We start from the raw sequence: 17,968 nt of genomic DNA on the forward strand, positions 1-17,968 counted from the left end.
CTCTGGTTTCTCCCCGGACTCCTGGCCTCTGTGAGTGTCTTAATGGGCCATTAAGCAGGCTATTGTCCTGCCGCCATCCTGTCTAGGGTGTGTCTCAGGCAGCACAATTTGAAATACAGATATATTCAATATATCCATAACTTCCATTACATATATCATACATGAAAATAAGTATTATCATCTTACCTAATACAATTTAACCTTCCTAACAGTACCTGATGTTAAACCATGTTAAACCATATACTAAACGCCCTCCCCTCCCATATCCAACCAGCGTAACACCCCCAACGTGAGATTGGTGTAGAAGGGAGTAATCAGAGCTGAATACACCTCAAGGGCCCCCCTTGCCCAGCCAGCGTGACAGTTATGAAAAGGGCTATGTTAGTACTGATTTTTTAAATAGAATAGTTATAAGGTTAAGTAGTAAGGATAATGTATTCAGATTTGTTTGTTACCATAGTTCAATTAAACACACACATGCTGGAAGAGGCAGTAATAAAGAGCTGAAGTCAGCTAATATGTTATAAAGGACTTTTGATCAGAATTAAATAATCAGGAAGGTAATCTTTTGATCAACAGTTGCACAGGCACAACTCAGCAGTACATACACAGTCCTAACAACATTATTCAAATGAGATTAGAAATGGAAGATTTAAACAGATGCTTCATCCCGCTAGAGAGCAACAGTCCTGCAAATAACTGTGTGTTACTACATAGGGAATTACTAAAACAAAGCATGTGGAGCAAACAAAAAGCTTGGAATAAACACCACAGACTCTCTTGGGCGATCACTGATTCAACTGATTAAGAACAGTTACTTACTTGTAACTATTGTTCTTCTTCAAGGTGTGTTGCTCATGTCCATTCCCAAAGCAGGTGTATGCACACACCACATGCACCAGTGCCCAACAACTTTTTTCCCCTCAGTAGTACCCGTAGAAGCCAACTCTAGCACCCCCTGCAGTGGCGCACATATGTGCCTGCATATAGGCGCCGTCGGTTCCCCCTCCCTCTCAGTTCCTTCTTGCTGGAACTTCAACTGAGGGGAAGGTGGGCGGGTGTGGAGTGGACATGAGCAACACATCTCGAAGAACAGTTACAAGTAAGTAACCATTCTTTCTTTGAGTACTTGCTCATGTCCATTCCCAAAGTAGGTGACTCACTAGCAGTGTCTCCAGAGGCAGACAGGAGTTCATGGATGTGACACTTGGAGCACTGCTCTACCGAAGCCAGCATCATCCTGAGTTTGCTGCATTAAGGCATAGAGGGACGCTAAGATATGTACCAATGACCAGGTAGCTGCCCTGCAGAGGTCCTGGATGGACACATGAGCTTGGAAAGCCACAGATGAGGCTTGCGCTCTCATTGAATGGACTGTCAAAGACCCAGGAGGTGTGACGCCGGCCTGCTCATAACAGGTTTGGATGCAGGCTGTAATCCATTTCAAGATACTCTGCGAAGAAAATCGGCAGTCCCTTCATCCAGTCTGCAACAGCAATGAAGAGTTGCGTCAAACGACAAAAGGGTTTGGGCCTGTCAATGTAAAACGTGAGGGCCATCTCACATCAAGAGTGTGTAGGCATCTCTCTTCATTGGAGCTGTGAGGCTTAGGACAAAAGACAGGTAGAAACATATCCTGGTTGAGGTGAAAGTGCAAAACTACCTTAGGCAAAAAGGCCAAGTGTGGGCATAGTTGAACCTTGTCCTTATAGGACACCTTGTAGGGTGGCTCTTGATGTCAAAGCCCTGATCTCTGAAGCTTGTCTAGCAGATGTAATAGCCACCAGGAAGGCAAACTTCCAAGACAAATGCATAAGAGAGCACGAGGCCATAGGTTCAAAGGGAGGACCAGTGAGTCTAGAAAGGACCAAGTTCAGGTCCCACTGGGGAGAAGGCTCCCTTATTGACACGAACAGCCTTTCCAATCCCTTAAAGGAACCTGGCCATCATTTTGTGTGTAAAGACTGTTCTACCTTCCATTAAGGGGTGGATATGGCCGCTACATGGACCTTAGCGGATGAGAAGGCCAATCCCTCCTGCTTCAGGTGGAGCAGATATTCTAAAATTGTTGGGATTGATGCCTCCACTGGGGACACACCACAATCAGTTGCCCAGCAGATGAATCACTTCCACTTAGCCCTATAGGCCTATCTGGTTGACAGCTTCCTGCTTTCTAGGAGTACACGCTGGACTTGGGCTGAGCAGGCCTGCTCCTCCTGACTCAGCCATGGAGCATCCATGCTGTCAGATGCAGGGAGCTCAGCTCCAGGTGGAGCAGGCGACCTTGATCTTGAGACAGGAGGTCCGCCCGCAGTAGCAGGGTCCAATGCCTGTGTCTCGTTATCTCCAGAAGCATCCCGAACCAATGTTGCCAGGACCATGCTGGAGCTACGAGGATGACCCATGTTCTGTCTGAAGTATTGGTGGGAAGGCGTACTAGAGGTCCCCTGTCCAGGGGAGGAGAAAGGCATCTGTGATAGAGCCCGTATTGAGACCTTGATAAGAGCAAAAGTGAGGGCACTTCTTGTTGTCTTTTGTGGCAAAGAGGTCCACTTGGGGAAAGCCCCACCTTTGGAAGACGTGGGATGCTACCTCCAGATGGAGGGACCACTCGTGGCGAGAGCAGAGGGACCTGCTGAGTCGGTCCGCTAAAGAGTTGTTGACCCTCTGGGAGATATATTGTGATTGGAAGAATGTTGTGAGTGACACAAAAATCGGAGAAACTCACGGCCTCCTTGCACAGTGTCAGGGATCAGGGCCCCCCTTGTCTGTTGATATAATATATTGAGGCTGTATTGTCCGTGAGTATCTGCACAACCTTGTTGGCAAGATGTGGTAGGAATACCATACAAGCTAGACGAATTGCCCTGAGCATCCCATGTGGCACGCACACCCGTACTTTGGGAATGGACATAAGAAAGCACTTGAAGAACTTCCTGAAACTGGGTATCTAATAAATAAATGCCTTTGCATGTTTATGTCTTAAAGATTGTCACAGAAGTTGTAACACAATTTGTCTATAGTTTTGTAAATTACAGTAATTTCGATTGAACAAGTATTTAAACCTGAACACGTTACTTTTGTTAATTAATACAGTGAAATACTATACATGTCTAGCACTGCTGTAGTTCATCCTAAAATACAGGCATTAATTCTAAATATTTATGACTGTTACTCATAGCCAAGGACTAATATAATTTGTATATGTGTTGATTTACAGAGGCATAGTTGGGAAAGGGCCCCTGGTGAATTCATATTTGGGTAATTGACCATATTATTTTATGTCTTAATTTTTGAAGTATCTGTCTCTACTGTGTTAAGTGACACAGGAGATTAGAACTGATTGGCATAAGTAAGGTTCTCATTTGAGGGACTTCTGGCCAAAAATCCAAATCACCCTCCCAGAAAATAGTTAAATAGAAATGTTATCTTTTTGTGTGATGTTGATTTTCAAAATCCAGATTGTTATATTGATCAGTTTTTTCAGTTTGTTAGTTTTAGTCTCAATTTATTGCTTCTTTTACTATTGATTACTATTGCTGAGACATTTTATAAAATCAGTGCAACTCTCCAGTCCCTTCTATTATACTGGTAACATCTCTTTCATTATAGCATAGGACATTTTCTACCCACCTTAAACTGGGTAATACCTCTCATGTGTGACTGAAGTGTACAGAATACAAGGAACGAGTAGGACATTTGTAGGAACCAAAGACATCACTATAGGTCTATTTCCTGTGATTTCAATTCAAATTTTGCATTCAGGGTTTTTAGCGACAACAACAAAGTTTCCTCTCTCCCATCTGCCTGATGGTAATAGGTAGGGGAATGGGGGATTAGTGAAACAAGTCCACCAAGGGCACAAAAAATGCCTCAATATTATTTGATTCAGCTAATTAGCTTATTCTGGGCCAGCCACTGGAAAAACTGACTGCACAATGCAGGTGAAATGAGAAAGGTGCACAACTCAGTGTCATGAGCATAGTTCAGTATTGCATTCACTCACAATTTCTCCTTGTCTTTATGTACACATATACATGCCTTCCTCGACACTCTCAGGGAGCAACATTTTGTAAATGATTTGAGGGGGGAAGAGGGATCTTACAAGTACCAGTTACTTCTCTCTTGCTCCTCCTGATGCTGGTTCCTGATCTACATTCTTCTCAAGATGTGGGCAACACATTGCAGTCACCCAGCAAGTTGGGGTCTCTATCCATGCTTTCAGGACTGGCATCTAATTTCCCCTCACTCCCATTGGCTGTCCCACATGATTGACAACACTGCCACATTAAGGGCTGTTCTTCATGCCCCAGGCCCTATCTTATCTCTATGGTGGCCATGCACAGCTGCTATTTTACCCTTCTTCACCCTAAACCTTGTGTGTCTGCTATCATCCAGCTCCTACTTTCAATGAACCTGTGCGTACTCCACACTGGCTGCCACTCACCTGACTACAGCTGCATCTCCACTCTTTGTGTCCATGTCTGCTGAAATAAATAGCTCACTGGTAACGGATTCATCTCATATCAGATTGACTCTCTGTTGATTTAATTGGTTCCCATTTAGTGATTCTCTGCTCAACTGTTTTCTAATTATGTTCATCTGCTATTCACCCATCTCTCATTTCCGTGAGTTTCCACCCACTCCTCTTCCACTCTCCATCCCAGTCTCCTTGTCCCACCTGTACAAATTCAGATATCAAATCCATACTTGTCACGGATAATATGCCTCAACACTGCACTCCCCCTCTCCTTGCCCACTTAGCAGAAAAACCATGTTGGCCTTGTCTTGATCAAGCACTGCTCTCTCCATCACTGTTTCCCCTCTCTGACCAGAATCTGCTCTTTTTCAACATTGGCCATCTACCACCCATTGCTGCAACTTCCAAACAATTTCAATGATTTCTCTTTTGCTCTCTGCCCTTTCTTCCTATGGACATGATTGTTGATACTCCATTCTACACTCTCCTCCACCCATGACTCATTTGCTCCTCTCACCCAGCATGAGGTCTGCTCTGCCAACCCTTAGCCTTGCTCACCCCAGCAACCGTTTCTGCTCTCATACAGCAAGTGGAGGATCTCTAGCAGAAGTCCCATGACTATATGCATTTTCTCAACCACAAGTTTCTTTTCTTAAATTCTGCAATTTTCCTAGGCAAATAAAACAGGGTTACTTACCAGTAACTGTTGTTCTTAGAGAGGTGTTGCTCATATCCATTCCATTATAGGTGTGTGCATGCCCGGTGCACAGATTCCCGGAACTTTTTCCCCTTGGCAAGCCCCGTAGGATCGGCTCAGGCGCCCCCTGGAGTACCACGCTCATGCCGCGGTACATAGGGCGCTGCCGACCCTGGGGGCCCTCGGTCCCTTCTTTCTGCCAACTCCGACAGCGGGGATGGAGGGTGGGTTTGGAATGGATATGAGCAACACATCTCGAAGAACATTTACTGGTAAGTAACCCTGTTTTCTCTCTTCAAGTGATTGCGCATATCTATTCCATTATAGGTGATTAAATAGCCATACCTTGGAGGTGGGTAGGAGTCAGCGTTGAGCCACCCTCGCTAGCATGGCTCTGCTGAAGCCTGCGTGCTCTCTCGCCTGCTGCACAATGGCATAGTAGAACATGAAGGTGTGGACCAACGACCAGGTCGCTGCTCTGCAGATGTCCTGCAGGGACACTCCTCCCAGGAAGGCCGCAGATGGGGCCTGAGCTCTGGTTGAGTGCGCTGTCACAGCTCCTGGAAGCGGCACCTTCGCCCGCTCGTAACAGGTCCTGATGCAGGCGGTGATCCAGGTGGAGATGTGCTGGATGGAGACAGGTGCCCTTCATCCGGTCCACCACTGCCATGAACAGCTATGTTGACTTCTGGAATGGTCTGGTCCGCTCGATGCAGTAGGCCAGGGCTTGTCTGACATCCAGGGAGTGCCATCTCCACTCCTCCTCTGAACTATGCGGTTTAGGAAAAAACATGGGGAGGAAGATATCCTGGTTATAATGAAACTGAGACACCACCTTGGGCAGGAAAGCCGGGTGGGGTCTCAGTTGGACCTTATCTTTATAGAAGACCGTGTACGGGGGCTCTGAGGTCAAAGCTCTTATCTCGGAGACCCTCCTAGCCTATGTAATGGCCACTAGGAAGGATTCCTTCCAAGAGAGGATGAGCAGCGGGCATGTAGCCATGGGCTTGAAGGGTGGTCCTGTCAGCATGGCGAGGACCAGGTTTAAATCCCAGGGAGGCACCGGGTCGCAGACCTGGGGATATAGCTTCTCCACCCCCTTGAGGAACCTAGCTGATATGGGGTGTGAAAATAAGGATCTGCCTTCCATCGGCTGGTGGAAGGCCAAGATGGCTGCCACGTGTACCCTAAGAGAGGCCAGAGCTAAGGCTTGTAGCTTCAAATGGAGGAGGTACTCCAAAATCGCCTGTATGGGCGAGGAGCTCAGTGGGATACCCCAGGACTGTGCCCAACAGGTAAAACGCTTCCACTTGGCTCAGTACACCACCTGGGTGGAAGGTTTCCTGCTGCTGAGCAGGACCTGCTGGACTTGCATAGAACAGGCTCTCTCTCCCTCCGTCAGCCAGAGTCTCCAAGCTGTCAGGTGGAGGGAGTCCAGGTCCAGGTGGAGCAGGCGACCCTGGTCCTGGGAGAGCAGGTCGTAACGCTTCGGAAGCAGCACCGGCGTGGCTATGGACAGGTCCAGCAGCATGCTGAACCAGTGCTGCCTCAGCCAAGCTGGGGCGATCAGTATGACATCTGCCTTGTCTCTCAATCTTCAAGAGGACTCTAGGCAGCAACGGAATGGGGGGAAAACGCATACATGAGGGTCCCCGTCCAGTCTATAAGGAACGCGTTGGAGATGGAGCCCGGCTTGCGACCCCGGAGGAGCAGAACCTCGGGCATTTCCTGTTCCAAGACGACGTGAACAGGTCCAGTTGGGGAACACCCCACTTGCGGAAGACAAAAGCTACCACTCCAGGTGTAGCAACCAGTCGTGTCAGGGAAGAAACGACCTGCTGAGGCGGTCCGCCTCGTCGTTCCTGACCCCCGGGAGGTGAGAGGCAGATATATGAAAGTTGTGCCTCACCGCCAAGTCCCAAAGCTGAATGGCCTCCTGGCAAAAAGCCGAGGAGCGCACTCCCCCCTGCCTGTTCATATAGAACATGGCTGCTGTATTGTCCGTTATTTCCTGTACCATTCTGCCCTTCAGAAACCTGAGGAAAACCCTGCATGCCAAGCAGACTGCTCTGAGTTCCCTGACATTGATGTGGAGGGACATCTCGCCTGGTGACCAGAGCCCCTGGGTGCTGAGGTTGCCGCTGATGTGTGCTCCCCACCCCACAGCTGAGGCGTCCGTGATTAGAGTCACCGATGGTGTCAAGTCCCTGAAGGAAATTCCCTTCAATACCTCCCTTGGGTCCTTCCACCAGACTAGGGAAGTCAGTATATGAGTGGGCACCATGACCACCCTGTTCAAAGGTTGTCTGGCTGGGGCATACACGGAGGCAAGCCACGTCTGGAGAGGCCTGAGTTTGAGGCGAGCCAGCCTCACCACATATGTACAGGCTGCCATGTGTCCCAACAGCTGTAGGCAGTGCCTAACTGTCATCGTGGGGGACCTGTGTAGATTGTCGATTACGGCAGCCATCGTCTTGAAGCAAGACTGTGGGAGGAAGGCTCTGGCCTGGGTGGCATCCAGTGTGGCCCCAATGAACTCTATGTGCTGCACCGGGGTGAGAACGGACTTCTGCTTGTTGATGAGCAGCCCCAGGTTGGTGCATACTGCGCACGTGAGTTCTAGGCTGTTCCTGACATGGGCCTTGGACCTGCCCCGGATCAGCCAGTCATCCAGGTATGGGAATATCTGTACTCTCCTGCGGCGCAGGTGCGCCGCAACTACTGCCATTCACTTCGTAAGCATCCTGGGGGCAGACAAGAGGCCAAAGGGCAGGGCTGAGAACTGGTAGTGGTCACCAGCTACTATAAAGCGTAGAAACCTTCTGTGCCCCGGGAGGACAGAGATGTGAAAATATGCATCCTTTAAATCGAGGGCAGCATACCAGTCCCCTGGATCTAGGATAGGAATGATGGAGGCTAGGGAAACCATGCGGAACCTGAGGCATCTGATGAACCTGTTCAGACAGCGGAGATCTAGTATGGGCCTCAGGCCCCCCTTGGCCTTGGGGATCAGGAAGTACCGAGAGTAAAAACCCCTTCCCCTTTCCTGTGGAGGAACCTCTTCCACAGCCCCTATCCGGAGAAGGGAGCAGACCTCCTGTATAAGGAGCTGCTCATGAGAGGGGTCCCTGAAGAGGGATGGGGTAGGGGAGGAGTCTGAAGGAAAGGCTGTCAGCTGGAGGACATAGCCCCTGCTGACTATACCAAGGACCCATTGGTCCGAAGTAATACTTTGCCAGTGGGCGTAATATGGCCTGAGTCTGTGGGCAAAGGGCTGGGTGAGATCCAGGGGTGAAGGAAGAGTGCCACCCTCGTGCGCACCGTCAAAAAGGCTTTTTATTGTTTTGGCCCTTGTTTGGGCCTTGCTGGGTCCCCACCGAAAAGCCCGAATGGTCACAGCAGTTAGGGCCCCGGAATCGATCCCAACCCCTCCTGGGTTGAGTGGGTCTAGGGGGCTGCCTTGTGGGAGGCTGAGGTTGCCGCTGTGCCTGAGGCCGAGACTGACGCCTCGAGGCCTGTGGGGTGTAGAGCCCTAAGGACCGCAGCGTAGCCCTTGAATCCTTGAGGGCATGGAGCTTGTCGTCAGTTTTGTCCGAGAAAAGGCCAGCACCATCAAATGGTAGATCCTGTATGGTCTGCTGGACCTCTTGGGACAGCCCCGACGACTGGAGCCAGGAGCAGCGGTGCATGACTATGACTGAGGCCATAGCCCTGCTGGTGGCGTCCGCCACATTGCTTGTTGTCTGCAAGGCCGCTCCTGCTACAGTAGCGCCCTCCTCGATGACTGTCGAGAAGTCAGCCACTTGATCCTGAGGCAACACCTGGGACAGGATCTTAGCGAGCCTCTGCAATGAGGACCAGAGGTTAAGATTGTACCACCCAAGGAGTGCTTGGTGGTTAGCGATCCTGAGCTGCAGAGTCACTGTCAAGTAGACCTTGCGGCCAAACAGGTCTAACTTCTTAGCGTCTATTTTTGGGGGTGTTACCTTGGGCCCCTTGTCTGTCCCGCTGGTTGACTGCCTCCACAACTAGGGAGCATGGGGCAGGGTGATTGTACAGATACTCAAACCCCTCAGTAGGCACATAATATTTTCTCTCGGCACCCTTAGAGGTAAGGGCAACCGAGGTGGGGGTCTGCCAGAGGGATTTTGCCATCTTAAGTACCCTCTCATGTACCAGCAGGGCCACTCTGGATGGGCCTGCCATTCCTGAGACCCCGAAGAGGGGTCCTCCTCCTCCGAAAGCTCTCTCAGCTCTAAGTTTAGGTTTCTCGCCACCCTCTTGAACATGTCCTGATGAGCCTTCAAATCGGGCAGCGGTGCCCTACGGTCCCAGGAGGTCACATCGTCTGGGGACAAGGAGGAGGATTGAGGGTGGGGGCCCTGTGGAGGGACCCTCCTCAGGGTCCAAAACCTCCTCGGAGGGATGGCCCTTATCCGGCTGGCTCAGTGGGGGAAGGGGTGGCGGGGCCACTGATGAGTGGACTGAGGTGGTAACCTGGCCTACTTGTGTACCCCAACGCCCCCAATACGGCCACTGCCAAGGCCCCTGAAGCCACGCTGGAGCAGGCATTGGTGCCGACTGGGACACCTGGTGGCGGGACCTGGATCCGGAGCCGTTGGATCTCCGCTTACTTCCCCTTACAGGAGCGCGGCTCCAGGAGGACGATGACAGTGAACGCCGGTGCCATTGTCTATAGTGCCGATGCGGAGAGGAACTGCTACTGGAGCTTGGGTTACTCCTGCGTCCCAACGTCTTCCGGCGACACTTCCCACCTCGGGAGCAGGAGCGGTGCTGTCAGTGCCAGCGCGTGGAGTGGGACCAGCTGCTATGTGTCGGTGCCGAAGCTGCTGGCGCTGAAGGCCGATAGGTGACAGGAGGCACAGGGATCCGCGCCGGACTAGGTGCTGGGGATACAGACCGGTGCCGAGCTGGGCTCTCCACAGAGGACTGAGAGCTGGAGCTGCAACCCCCGCATGAGCCTCTAGGCCTCCCTCGGTGCAGTGGTGTCGAGGAGCTCAACAACTCGGTGCCGGAGCTGGGAGGGGAATCCGCACTCTCTACCCTCCTTGACCGTCTGCGGGGAGACTTGGACTCCTGTCCCCGCCAACCACCGGGGCCACCCAGTGCGGGTTTACCCCGAGACACAGGTCCCCTAGCCCTTGGAAGAGGTGGGGACAGAGGCGTGCGCAGGCCCATGAGGGCGTGTGCCGCAGCGAACACCTCCTGCGTCAACGGTCCTTGCAGGGGCGCTACCCCACTCCGCAGAGTCGGGGAAGGCTCCCTGCGTGGAGATGCTGGTGCCGGAGTAATCTCGACGGCACATGGCTGGGGCATCTCCTGACTCCCCCCAGGCCAGGTGGGCGGTGTGGGGGAGTCTCGGCGCGCAGCGTCTCTATCCTTGCCGTGCTTCGGTGTCGGGCCCTGGATCGATGATGTCGGTGCCGAAGGAGTGCTCCGCACCGAGGAGACGCTCGATGCCACGGGGGAATGCGCCAGTTCGGAGTCTGGTCGGAGTGCAGACTCCATAAGGATAGCCTTCAGCTGCACATCTCTCTCCTTTTGAGTGCGGGCTTGAAGGCTTTACAGATTTTACATTTGTCCTTGCGGTGCTGCTCTCCGAGGCATCAGAGGCAGCGATCGTGAGGGTCACTCACTATGAAAGCCTTGGCACACGCGGTGCAGGCTTTGAAGCCGTTTGAGCCAGGAATGGCCCAACCTGAAGAAAAGCTCCTGAGGGTTTCCTATCTATCTATCTATTTATCTTAACTACAACTACTTAACACTACTTTAACAGTAAACAGTCTGTAATGACAGAAATCAGAACAAAGGGGATACTACTTGCTAGGCAAGAAGCAAACGTTCCAGCAACCGTCAATGGGCGGAAAGAAGGAACTGAGGGTCCACAGGGTCGGCAGCGCCCTATGTACCGCGGCATGAGCGCGGTACTCCAGGGGGCGCCTGAGCCAACCCTACGGGGCTTGCTAAGGGGAAAAAAAGTTCCGGGAATCTCTGCATGGGGCGCACACACACCTATAATGGAATGGATATGAGCAATCACTTGGAGAGAACTTCACTTTTCTTCCTTGACTGACTCCTACACTCACAATACTAGTGGATTATATGCCTCTCCCCTCATCAAACCCTTCCCAATCGCTCACTTACCTCTCTGCACAGAATCAGCAAGTTCCAGTGTAACCACTCCTCTTCTCCACCCCACCGCTCTCCTCCTTTCCCATCTTTGATGCAGAAGTTTCACATCTACTCTCCTCCTCTAACCTCAGAAACCACGTCTTCACTTTCAAGGCTCTTCATGATTTATTTCTCCTCCATCATCTCTAATGGGGTGGCAAGATGTCAATCCCAGCCTTAATTCCACAAACAATGCCAGCCTTGATTACCCATTTTTAAAATTTACTAACAAGCCTCTTTGTGTTTTGCTCTTTGAGCTCCACATAAATATCTGCAAAGTAACCTCCTTGTACTCCTTCAGATCCCTCTTTGAAACTCCTGTTGAGGTGCCTACATAAAACTTGACAATGGTTAAACAGCTGTTTTGCTATGACGATGGTTTTTCATAGTGACCGACATATTTCCATTGTGTCCTTGTGCTCCCCTTGTCTGTTTTATCCACCTTACACTTAGATTGTAAGGTCTCAAGAACAGGGCCTGTGTTATGTTTGTACAGTGCCTAGTACAATGGATCTCTGGGCACTACAGTAATATGAAGGCATAAATAAGGACAAAAGATTAATCAGATACCTGAATAAAGAGTTGCAAAAACATTGGGTATGGAAGTTCATGCTTAGACACATGTAACTAAAAAATAATTTATGAATAAGTCTCACTACAATCAAGTTGTTGTTTCACGGTGATGTCTTTTTCTTCTAAAAACCCATTACCATAAATATATTTGAATGTATAGGAGAGCGCATAGAGTACCATAATACATGCTCTTAGGGCCTAAACATTCCGTGTGTACTGGAACACTTTCAGGGATCTATTGCTTCTGTGTGTATGTGCAGGGCAACTGGCTCCAAAAAGTTAGAGGCATGGCTATAGTTTGAGAGGACACAGAAAAAGAGTGCAAAAGTACTAGTATGTATTTCACATGAATACAGAAGCAAAACTCCTCACTCACACACACACAGTTGGTCTTTTTTAATTCTAAGAAACGCAATTCCAAAAATACAAACTGAACATCAGAGCCATGTTGACCACCATAATAAAATGAAACAAAGACATTCACAATAGTTAAGTCTATGGACAGTTTGACAATTGTTGTTTCCCTCTCCCTTCCCCAAAGAATATTCCAATATTTATCTTAAAAAAAGAAGCATTACTGAGAATACTGCTGGTGTTCAGTTAGAATTAAAGGATTTGGATAAAATGAAATAAGACAGATACAGGTGTGAGTGTAACGTTAAAAAGGCTTTACATTTTGCATTACCCCAAGATATAAAAATTCGAAAATTAACAAACTTGCTTTTATCAAAATATTACAGCTACAGGGAAGGCAACTTTAAATTAATAGCTGAGGGTGTGGGAGAGAAACCACATTTTAGTGAAGATAAACAGAAGTGGCATTTTTTAATTAGCACTTTTGTAAAGCTCATTTATTACCTGGCCAACAATGAACCAAGCACAGGGCAACAACATTTTCTCTGCTTCCTTTGGCAATAAGGTGACAGAAAAATCATCTTTTGAAGATGTTCAAGACAGGCAGTAATATTTAAAAAGTCAAATAATAAGTAATGGAATAAATAAGTACTAAACCAGAGAGTACATTTTAAACCACTATGTAATTAACAAATGTTACATAATATTATTTCGGTGGCAAAGTCCAAGTGTGTAAGAAAAACAGACAGTAAAGTGAATAACCACCAAAAACAACAATATTCTTCTGTTTACTCTTTGGCTAAAACCCCCCTTAAAATAGCAGACAAAGAAAAATACATCTAATACTGGTGATAAACTGTCTCTTTACAAGTAAAATAAAGTTAAATTTAAAACTTGGTACATTTTATAAAAACAAAAAGAGGTAAAGTTGTTATAAAAGCAGTACTGTTACTTCAAATGGCAACATACTGTTTGTTGACCCTGTGCAATAAAATACTTTGTTCATTCTACATTTATCAAACATGACTAACAATTACTACAGACATCATAGGAATCTTGTGTGTGGTTCTTGTTGACTTACTTTTATAACTGGGAGACAAAATTTACAATCAATGTGCCACAAAAACTTTAAAGTGTTACTTCTAATAAGAGTTCATGTTCAACATTTTAAAATCCTGCTTTATGTTTTGAACGGCTGATTTACAAGGGAAATAACTGACTTATTACCAAGAGCATATGAACATCGACTGCACCCATTGCCAGAAGACACTACACTGGCTTGACAGTTTTAGTACATAGCAAGCAACAGCACCCAATAAAGCCTGAGAAGAAATGCTGCTGTGTAAATACTGCAACTATTCCTGATAAAAGAATTATGGGACATATACTCAGAAGCTGCCCAATCCCATAATTTGTATTGCATAGGTCACAATCACACATATATACACACACGCGCATGTGTATATATATAGTGTGTATTTATACACAGACAGAAAGAATATATTAAAAAGACAATGAAGTCTAGTCAAAGAGCAATTTACAGGCTCAATATATTTTTTTACACTTTGCTTGAAAGAAAATTTCAATATTTTACAGTAGGCATTATATACACTGCACTTTATGAAATCTAGAGAGTGTACTGAAATAGAAATACATTTCTGCAAACATCTGTGTAAGAAAACAGACCAAGATTTCTCCAAAGATTTGTGCTATCTAGGTATTTTCCCTAATCACAAAAAACTTTATCCATGGAATGTTCTCTAGAAAAAAAAAATTTTTTTTTTAAACCACCATGCTGCTCATTGTAAGCGATTGTAACTCAAAATATCCCAACCTAAAACAATCTAACAATGCTCACATTAAAAAATTTAAGCATCAGATCTGATTTTAAGAAAAATCTTTATCACAATATTTGTAACGTTAACAAGTACATGTTAAGGCTAAATTGGTTCTTTTTCAGAAACACAGTAAAAACGTGTCCTTTAGAGCCCTGGGTTATAAACTATCTACAGATGACAGTGCAGTGAACATAATGTTCAGTCTTACAGTCAGGATGCAGTTGCTCCTTCCCACTCCACAAGATACTGCACCTTTCCATCAAGAGTTACCCGACGAGCCAAAACACGGTATTTTTCACCACAAGCTATTCTACCTGCTGCACCAAAATAACTAGTAATTGAATTCTTTAGATGATTCAGCTGTAATTCTTGATCTGCTAAATTGTTAAGAATCTCTGTATTGAGTTCATCATATTGATAATCTTCTTTGCTGTCATCTTTTACAATTTCTGAATTCTGAGGCTGGAGTGCTTTTCGTGGAAAGCGACCTCTTCTCCTCAAATGTGGTATAGCAGCAGGCCAAGTTCTTCCTGTACGAGTCCTTTTTCTGGAGTCTGATAAGCTACTTAACAAAAAAAGACACCAACATTTAAGTCCTAGAAATAGTATTTAAATAAACAGTTTGCCTCCTTTGTATAGTTTTATTCTGCTTTACTACTTTAGTAACATCTGTACAACTTATTAGTTATGACTAGTTGAGGTTTTGTCATTAATATAGAGCAGTAGATAAAAAGGGTGCTTTACATACAAAAGATAAATTACTGCTGCAGGGAGCTTACAATGTAAGGCTTTGTCTAAATGAGAAAGTTGCATTAGGTTTAATTAAATTGATTTAAAAGCTAACCTGAATTAGAGGTGCAAGACCATGTATAAGTACCTTATTTTGGTTTAAGAGTGACTTTTCTGTTGGTTTATTTTAAACCTGTTCTTAACTGCCGCTCTTAAAAATGAATAAAGGTGCCCCAGGTATTTGCACCAGTTTCAATTAATCTGTTTAAATCCCCACCGTAAACTAAACCAGGTGCTACTCTCTAATGTAGACAAGCCCTCAGTTACAGAAAATCCTGTACAATAAAGTGACTATCTGGGGCCTGATGTTAAGGCTATAAATACAAAATGATTTTTTTATGCATAAAGCTTTCATATTTTCCAGACTAAGGGGACCTCAGATCTTTTTAAAAATAATAAAAGCTTTGCATGCTCTCTTCTATATTAGTACTTAATCTCAAAAGAGTCTTAAATTTCTGACTCATCGTGGACATTTTACACACAGGCAAAAAAAACTTTTAACCACAATATTCACAGACTACATGTACCGATTACTAGAAAAGAACCACCAGATGTAGCATTGTTTAAGTGTAATATTATCGGGCTGAGGATTTAAGTCCTTGTAAAAGGCATATTTACATTTACATCTTTCACACACTAGAATGGTTGATGCTAAGGCACTTGGTAAGTGACATAATAATATAAATAAATAAAATAAAATAAAATAAAATAAAATAAAAAGCTAGGACCCTAAACCAGTGTGCAGATAAAACCATGTTTAAATGAAGTAACTTATTCGTATAAAAATTCTTCATTCAGTGTGTTTTGAACATTAAAATAAACAAACTGCAGAAATGTAAAAACCTGGTCATTCCACACGTGAAGACACTTGCCTACTTTAGAATGGAAAAAAAGACAAGTCCTATCAAATGTATCTGAAATTACAAAATTGGGACAAGACTTTCAAGACATGAGTCAAAACCCCCATAAATTATTTCTCAATTCAGCAGAGATTCTTTCAGAATGTTAAATCTGAGAGGAAGAAAACTGTCCAGCAGGTATTTGTGGAAAATCCAGAAGATGAGGCTGTTCTTAAGTAACTAATTAACTTATCAAATCTATGCATCAAGATGATTCAAGCCATGTAGAAAATATACTGTACTTGATCATTTTCTTTAACATTAACAGAAATTCTGAGAACAAAGATGTTAAAAGTGAAATGAATCTGGGACGCACGTTAGTCCTACCAAACTCAGTTTTGCATTCAATTAAAATGTACTAGAAAACTAACTTGAAGAAATGGTCACGTAGTTGTTACTTTGTTATAAACAGTTCAAGTGCAGACTGCACTTAAACATTAAACAGTAGTTAGTAATCAAAGAGAAATTGGGCTAATTTGTTCTTAAAATAGAATTTGTTTAAAAAGAGTAAGTCCAATGTTTCAACAAATGAAAACTCTGTAGGATGCCTGAGACATTAGTGCTACTTGGTCTAGTAATGATAAAGTATTATTGCACCATTTTCTTTTTCCTCCTTCAGAAAATTAACCTAGAGATACATATCAAGGATTAGTAAAAGAGGTTTCTGCATGTATTGTTTAATGGATAATTCAGTATTTACCTATAATGCCTGGAAATGCTAGATGAGGTAGTTTCTTTTGTACTGGCAGCACCTGTGGATTCCACATCTGAGGTATTGGATGAATGAGCAGTTCCATCAGATTTCCTGAGACATAAGATATTACAGGGTTGCCATGTAATAATAAAAGTAATCTAACATTAACCAATTAATCTGACATTTGACAAGCAAAAATGAGATGCTATTAGTTTTAGTTTATTCATTTACCCAACAGAGCAGGGTAAATCCAAGGCAGGGTTCTCTAGCACTGGTACTGGCTCCTTATCCTGAGTGACAGAGGACAAAAATTCAAACAGTTTCAATCAAAATAATCAATTTTTGAAAACCACAACTAAAACTTAGTTTTTCATGTTTTTCCTAAGAAGCGATATTCTGTAGCACAGAAAGAAATTATCTGAACGCTTACCAAAGAAGATGGCTCTGAAATTTGAATAATTTTTCTTGTATACGGGCCAGGTGGACGACCTACTGATTTTTTCTTCCCCCGTCTTTCAATGCCATTGTTTATTTCTCTAGAAGAAAGATGACATTTTGTTTTAAACTACTGGAGCAATTTGTCCAAGAAAAAGACAGAGTAAAATAAAAAAAAAAGTTTAGACATTTATTCTAAGTCAGTTATACTAAATTAAGTTATTCTTGTAAGTTAAAATTTACCAAATTGACCAAAACGTTGCAGATCTTTGCCTGCAGCGTAATATGGAAATATCAAGGTAAAAGATCAAACCCAAAACCTTTCCAGGGACATATGCCACAACTCTTAATAGTTTAAGAAGAGCACATACAGAATGTTCAATTTATAAAGAATTCTGATAGTGTTAAAATCAATTGTGTGTTGCAAAAGTAGATGCTGAATCTAAAAGTTTGATTTACAACTTGAAATCTCAAGTCCTGTTTAAACTGTTAGTTCAGACAGTTGCACAATAGGGCTGAATAAGGAGAAGCAACATTTTTTATTTACTAAACAACAAAGATCTGGCAAGTGACCATCTGTTTTCTATTCTTAGTGCTGCTAAATTAGACTTTTTTCAAAGAGGTTTTTCAAAAGGTTAAGTAAATTAGTTCAACATCCTGATTTCATCATAACCTCAAAAGAACAATGCATAAAATGTACAGATCATTCTATATTCTTAAAGCAATGGCACTCAAAGTGAAAGCTGAAAAAAATTATTCACCTGCGTAAGTGTTTAATAGTGCATAATATGTACTAAAAACATTTGGGAGAGATCATCTAGGGTAATAGACCATTTAAAATATTTTTGGAAGTTTGCTTTAGATCCAAAATTCAATCTAATATAAAGTTAGTCTGCTGGAGAAAAAATAAATCTTCAAAAATTTTAATTCTTAGGAAAAAATCTTTTACTGTCACTGAGAAGTTAAAAGAATAAAATAGCAGGACCTACAAAATAAATATGTGCTCCCCCTGCCTCA

The 17,968-nt window shown here is 44.8% G+C and overlaps 1 protein-coding gene across 2 annotated transcripts in view; it reads right to left on the reverse strand.

Annotated features, from left to right (window-relative positions):
• Positions 1 to 12,262: 12,262 nt before the first annotated feature.
• The window catches only part of MTF2 (metal response element binding transcription factor 2), a 45,561-nt gene continuing 39,855 nt past the window's right edge, over positions 12,263 to 17,968 (reverse strand). The window contains exons 12-15 of one of the 2 annotated variants that reach the window (XM_067538462.1): positions 16,947 to 17,052; positions 16,748 to 16,806; positions 16,523 to 16,627; positions 12,263 to 14,696 (exon numbers count right to left, since the gene is read on the reverse strand). In XM_067538462.1, coding sequence (XP_067394563.1) covers positions 14,345 to 14,696; positions 16,523 to 16,627; positions 16,748 to 16,806; positions 16,947 to 17,052 — 622 coding nt within the window. In that variant the 3' untranslated portion in view covers positions 12,263 to 14,344. Of the gene's footprint in view, positions 14,700 to 16,522; positions 16,628 to 16,747; positions 16,807 to 16,946; positions 17,053 to 17,968 lie in introns of both variants that reach the window. The other variant, XM_067538461.1, reaches the window with a different exon arrangement.

This window comes from Emydura macquarii, unplaced genomic scaffold (genome assembly GCF_026122565.2).
Source record: "Emydura macquarii macquarii isolate MOO-44397 ecotype Brisbane River unplaced genomic scaffold, CSIRO-AGI_Emac_v2 contig_480, whole genome shotgun sequence".
NCBI classification, from domain to species: Eukaryota; Metazoa; Chordata; order Testudines; family Chelidae; genus Emydura; species Emydura macquarii.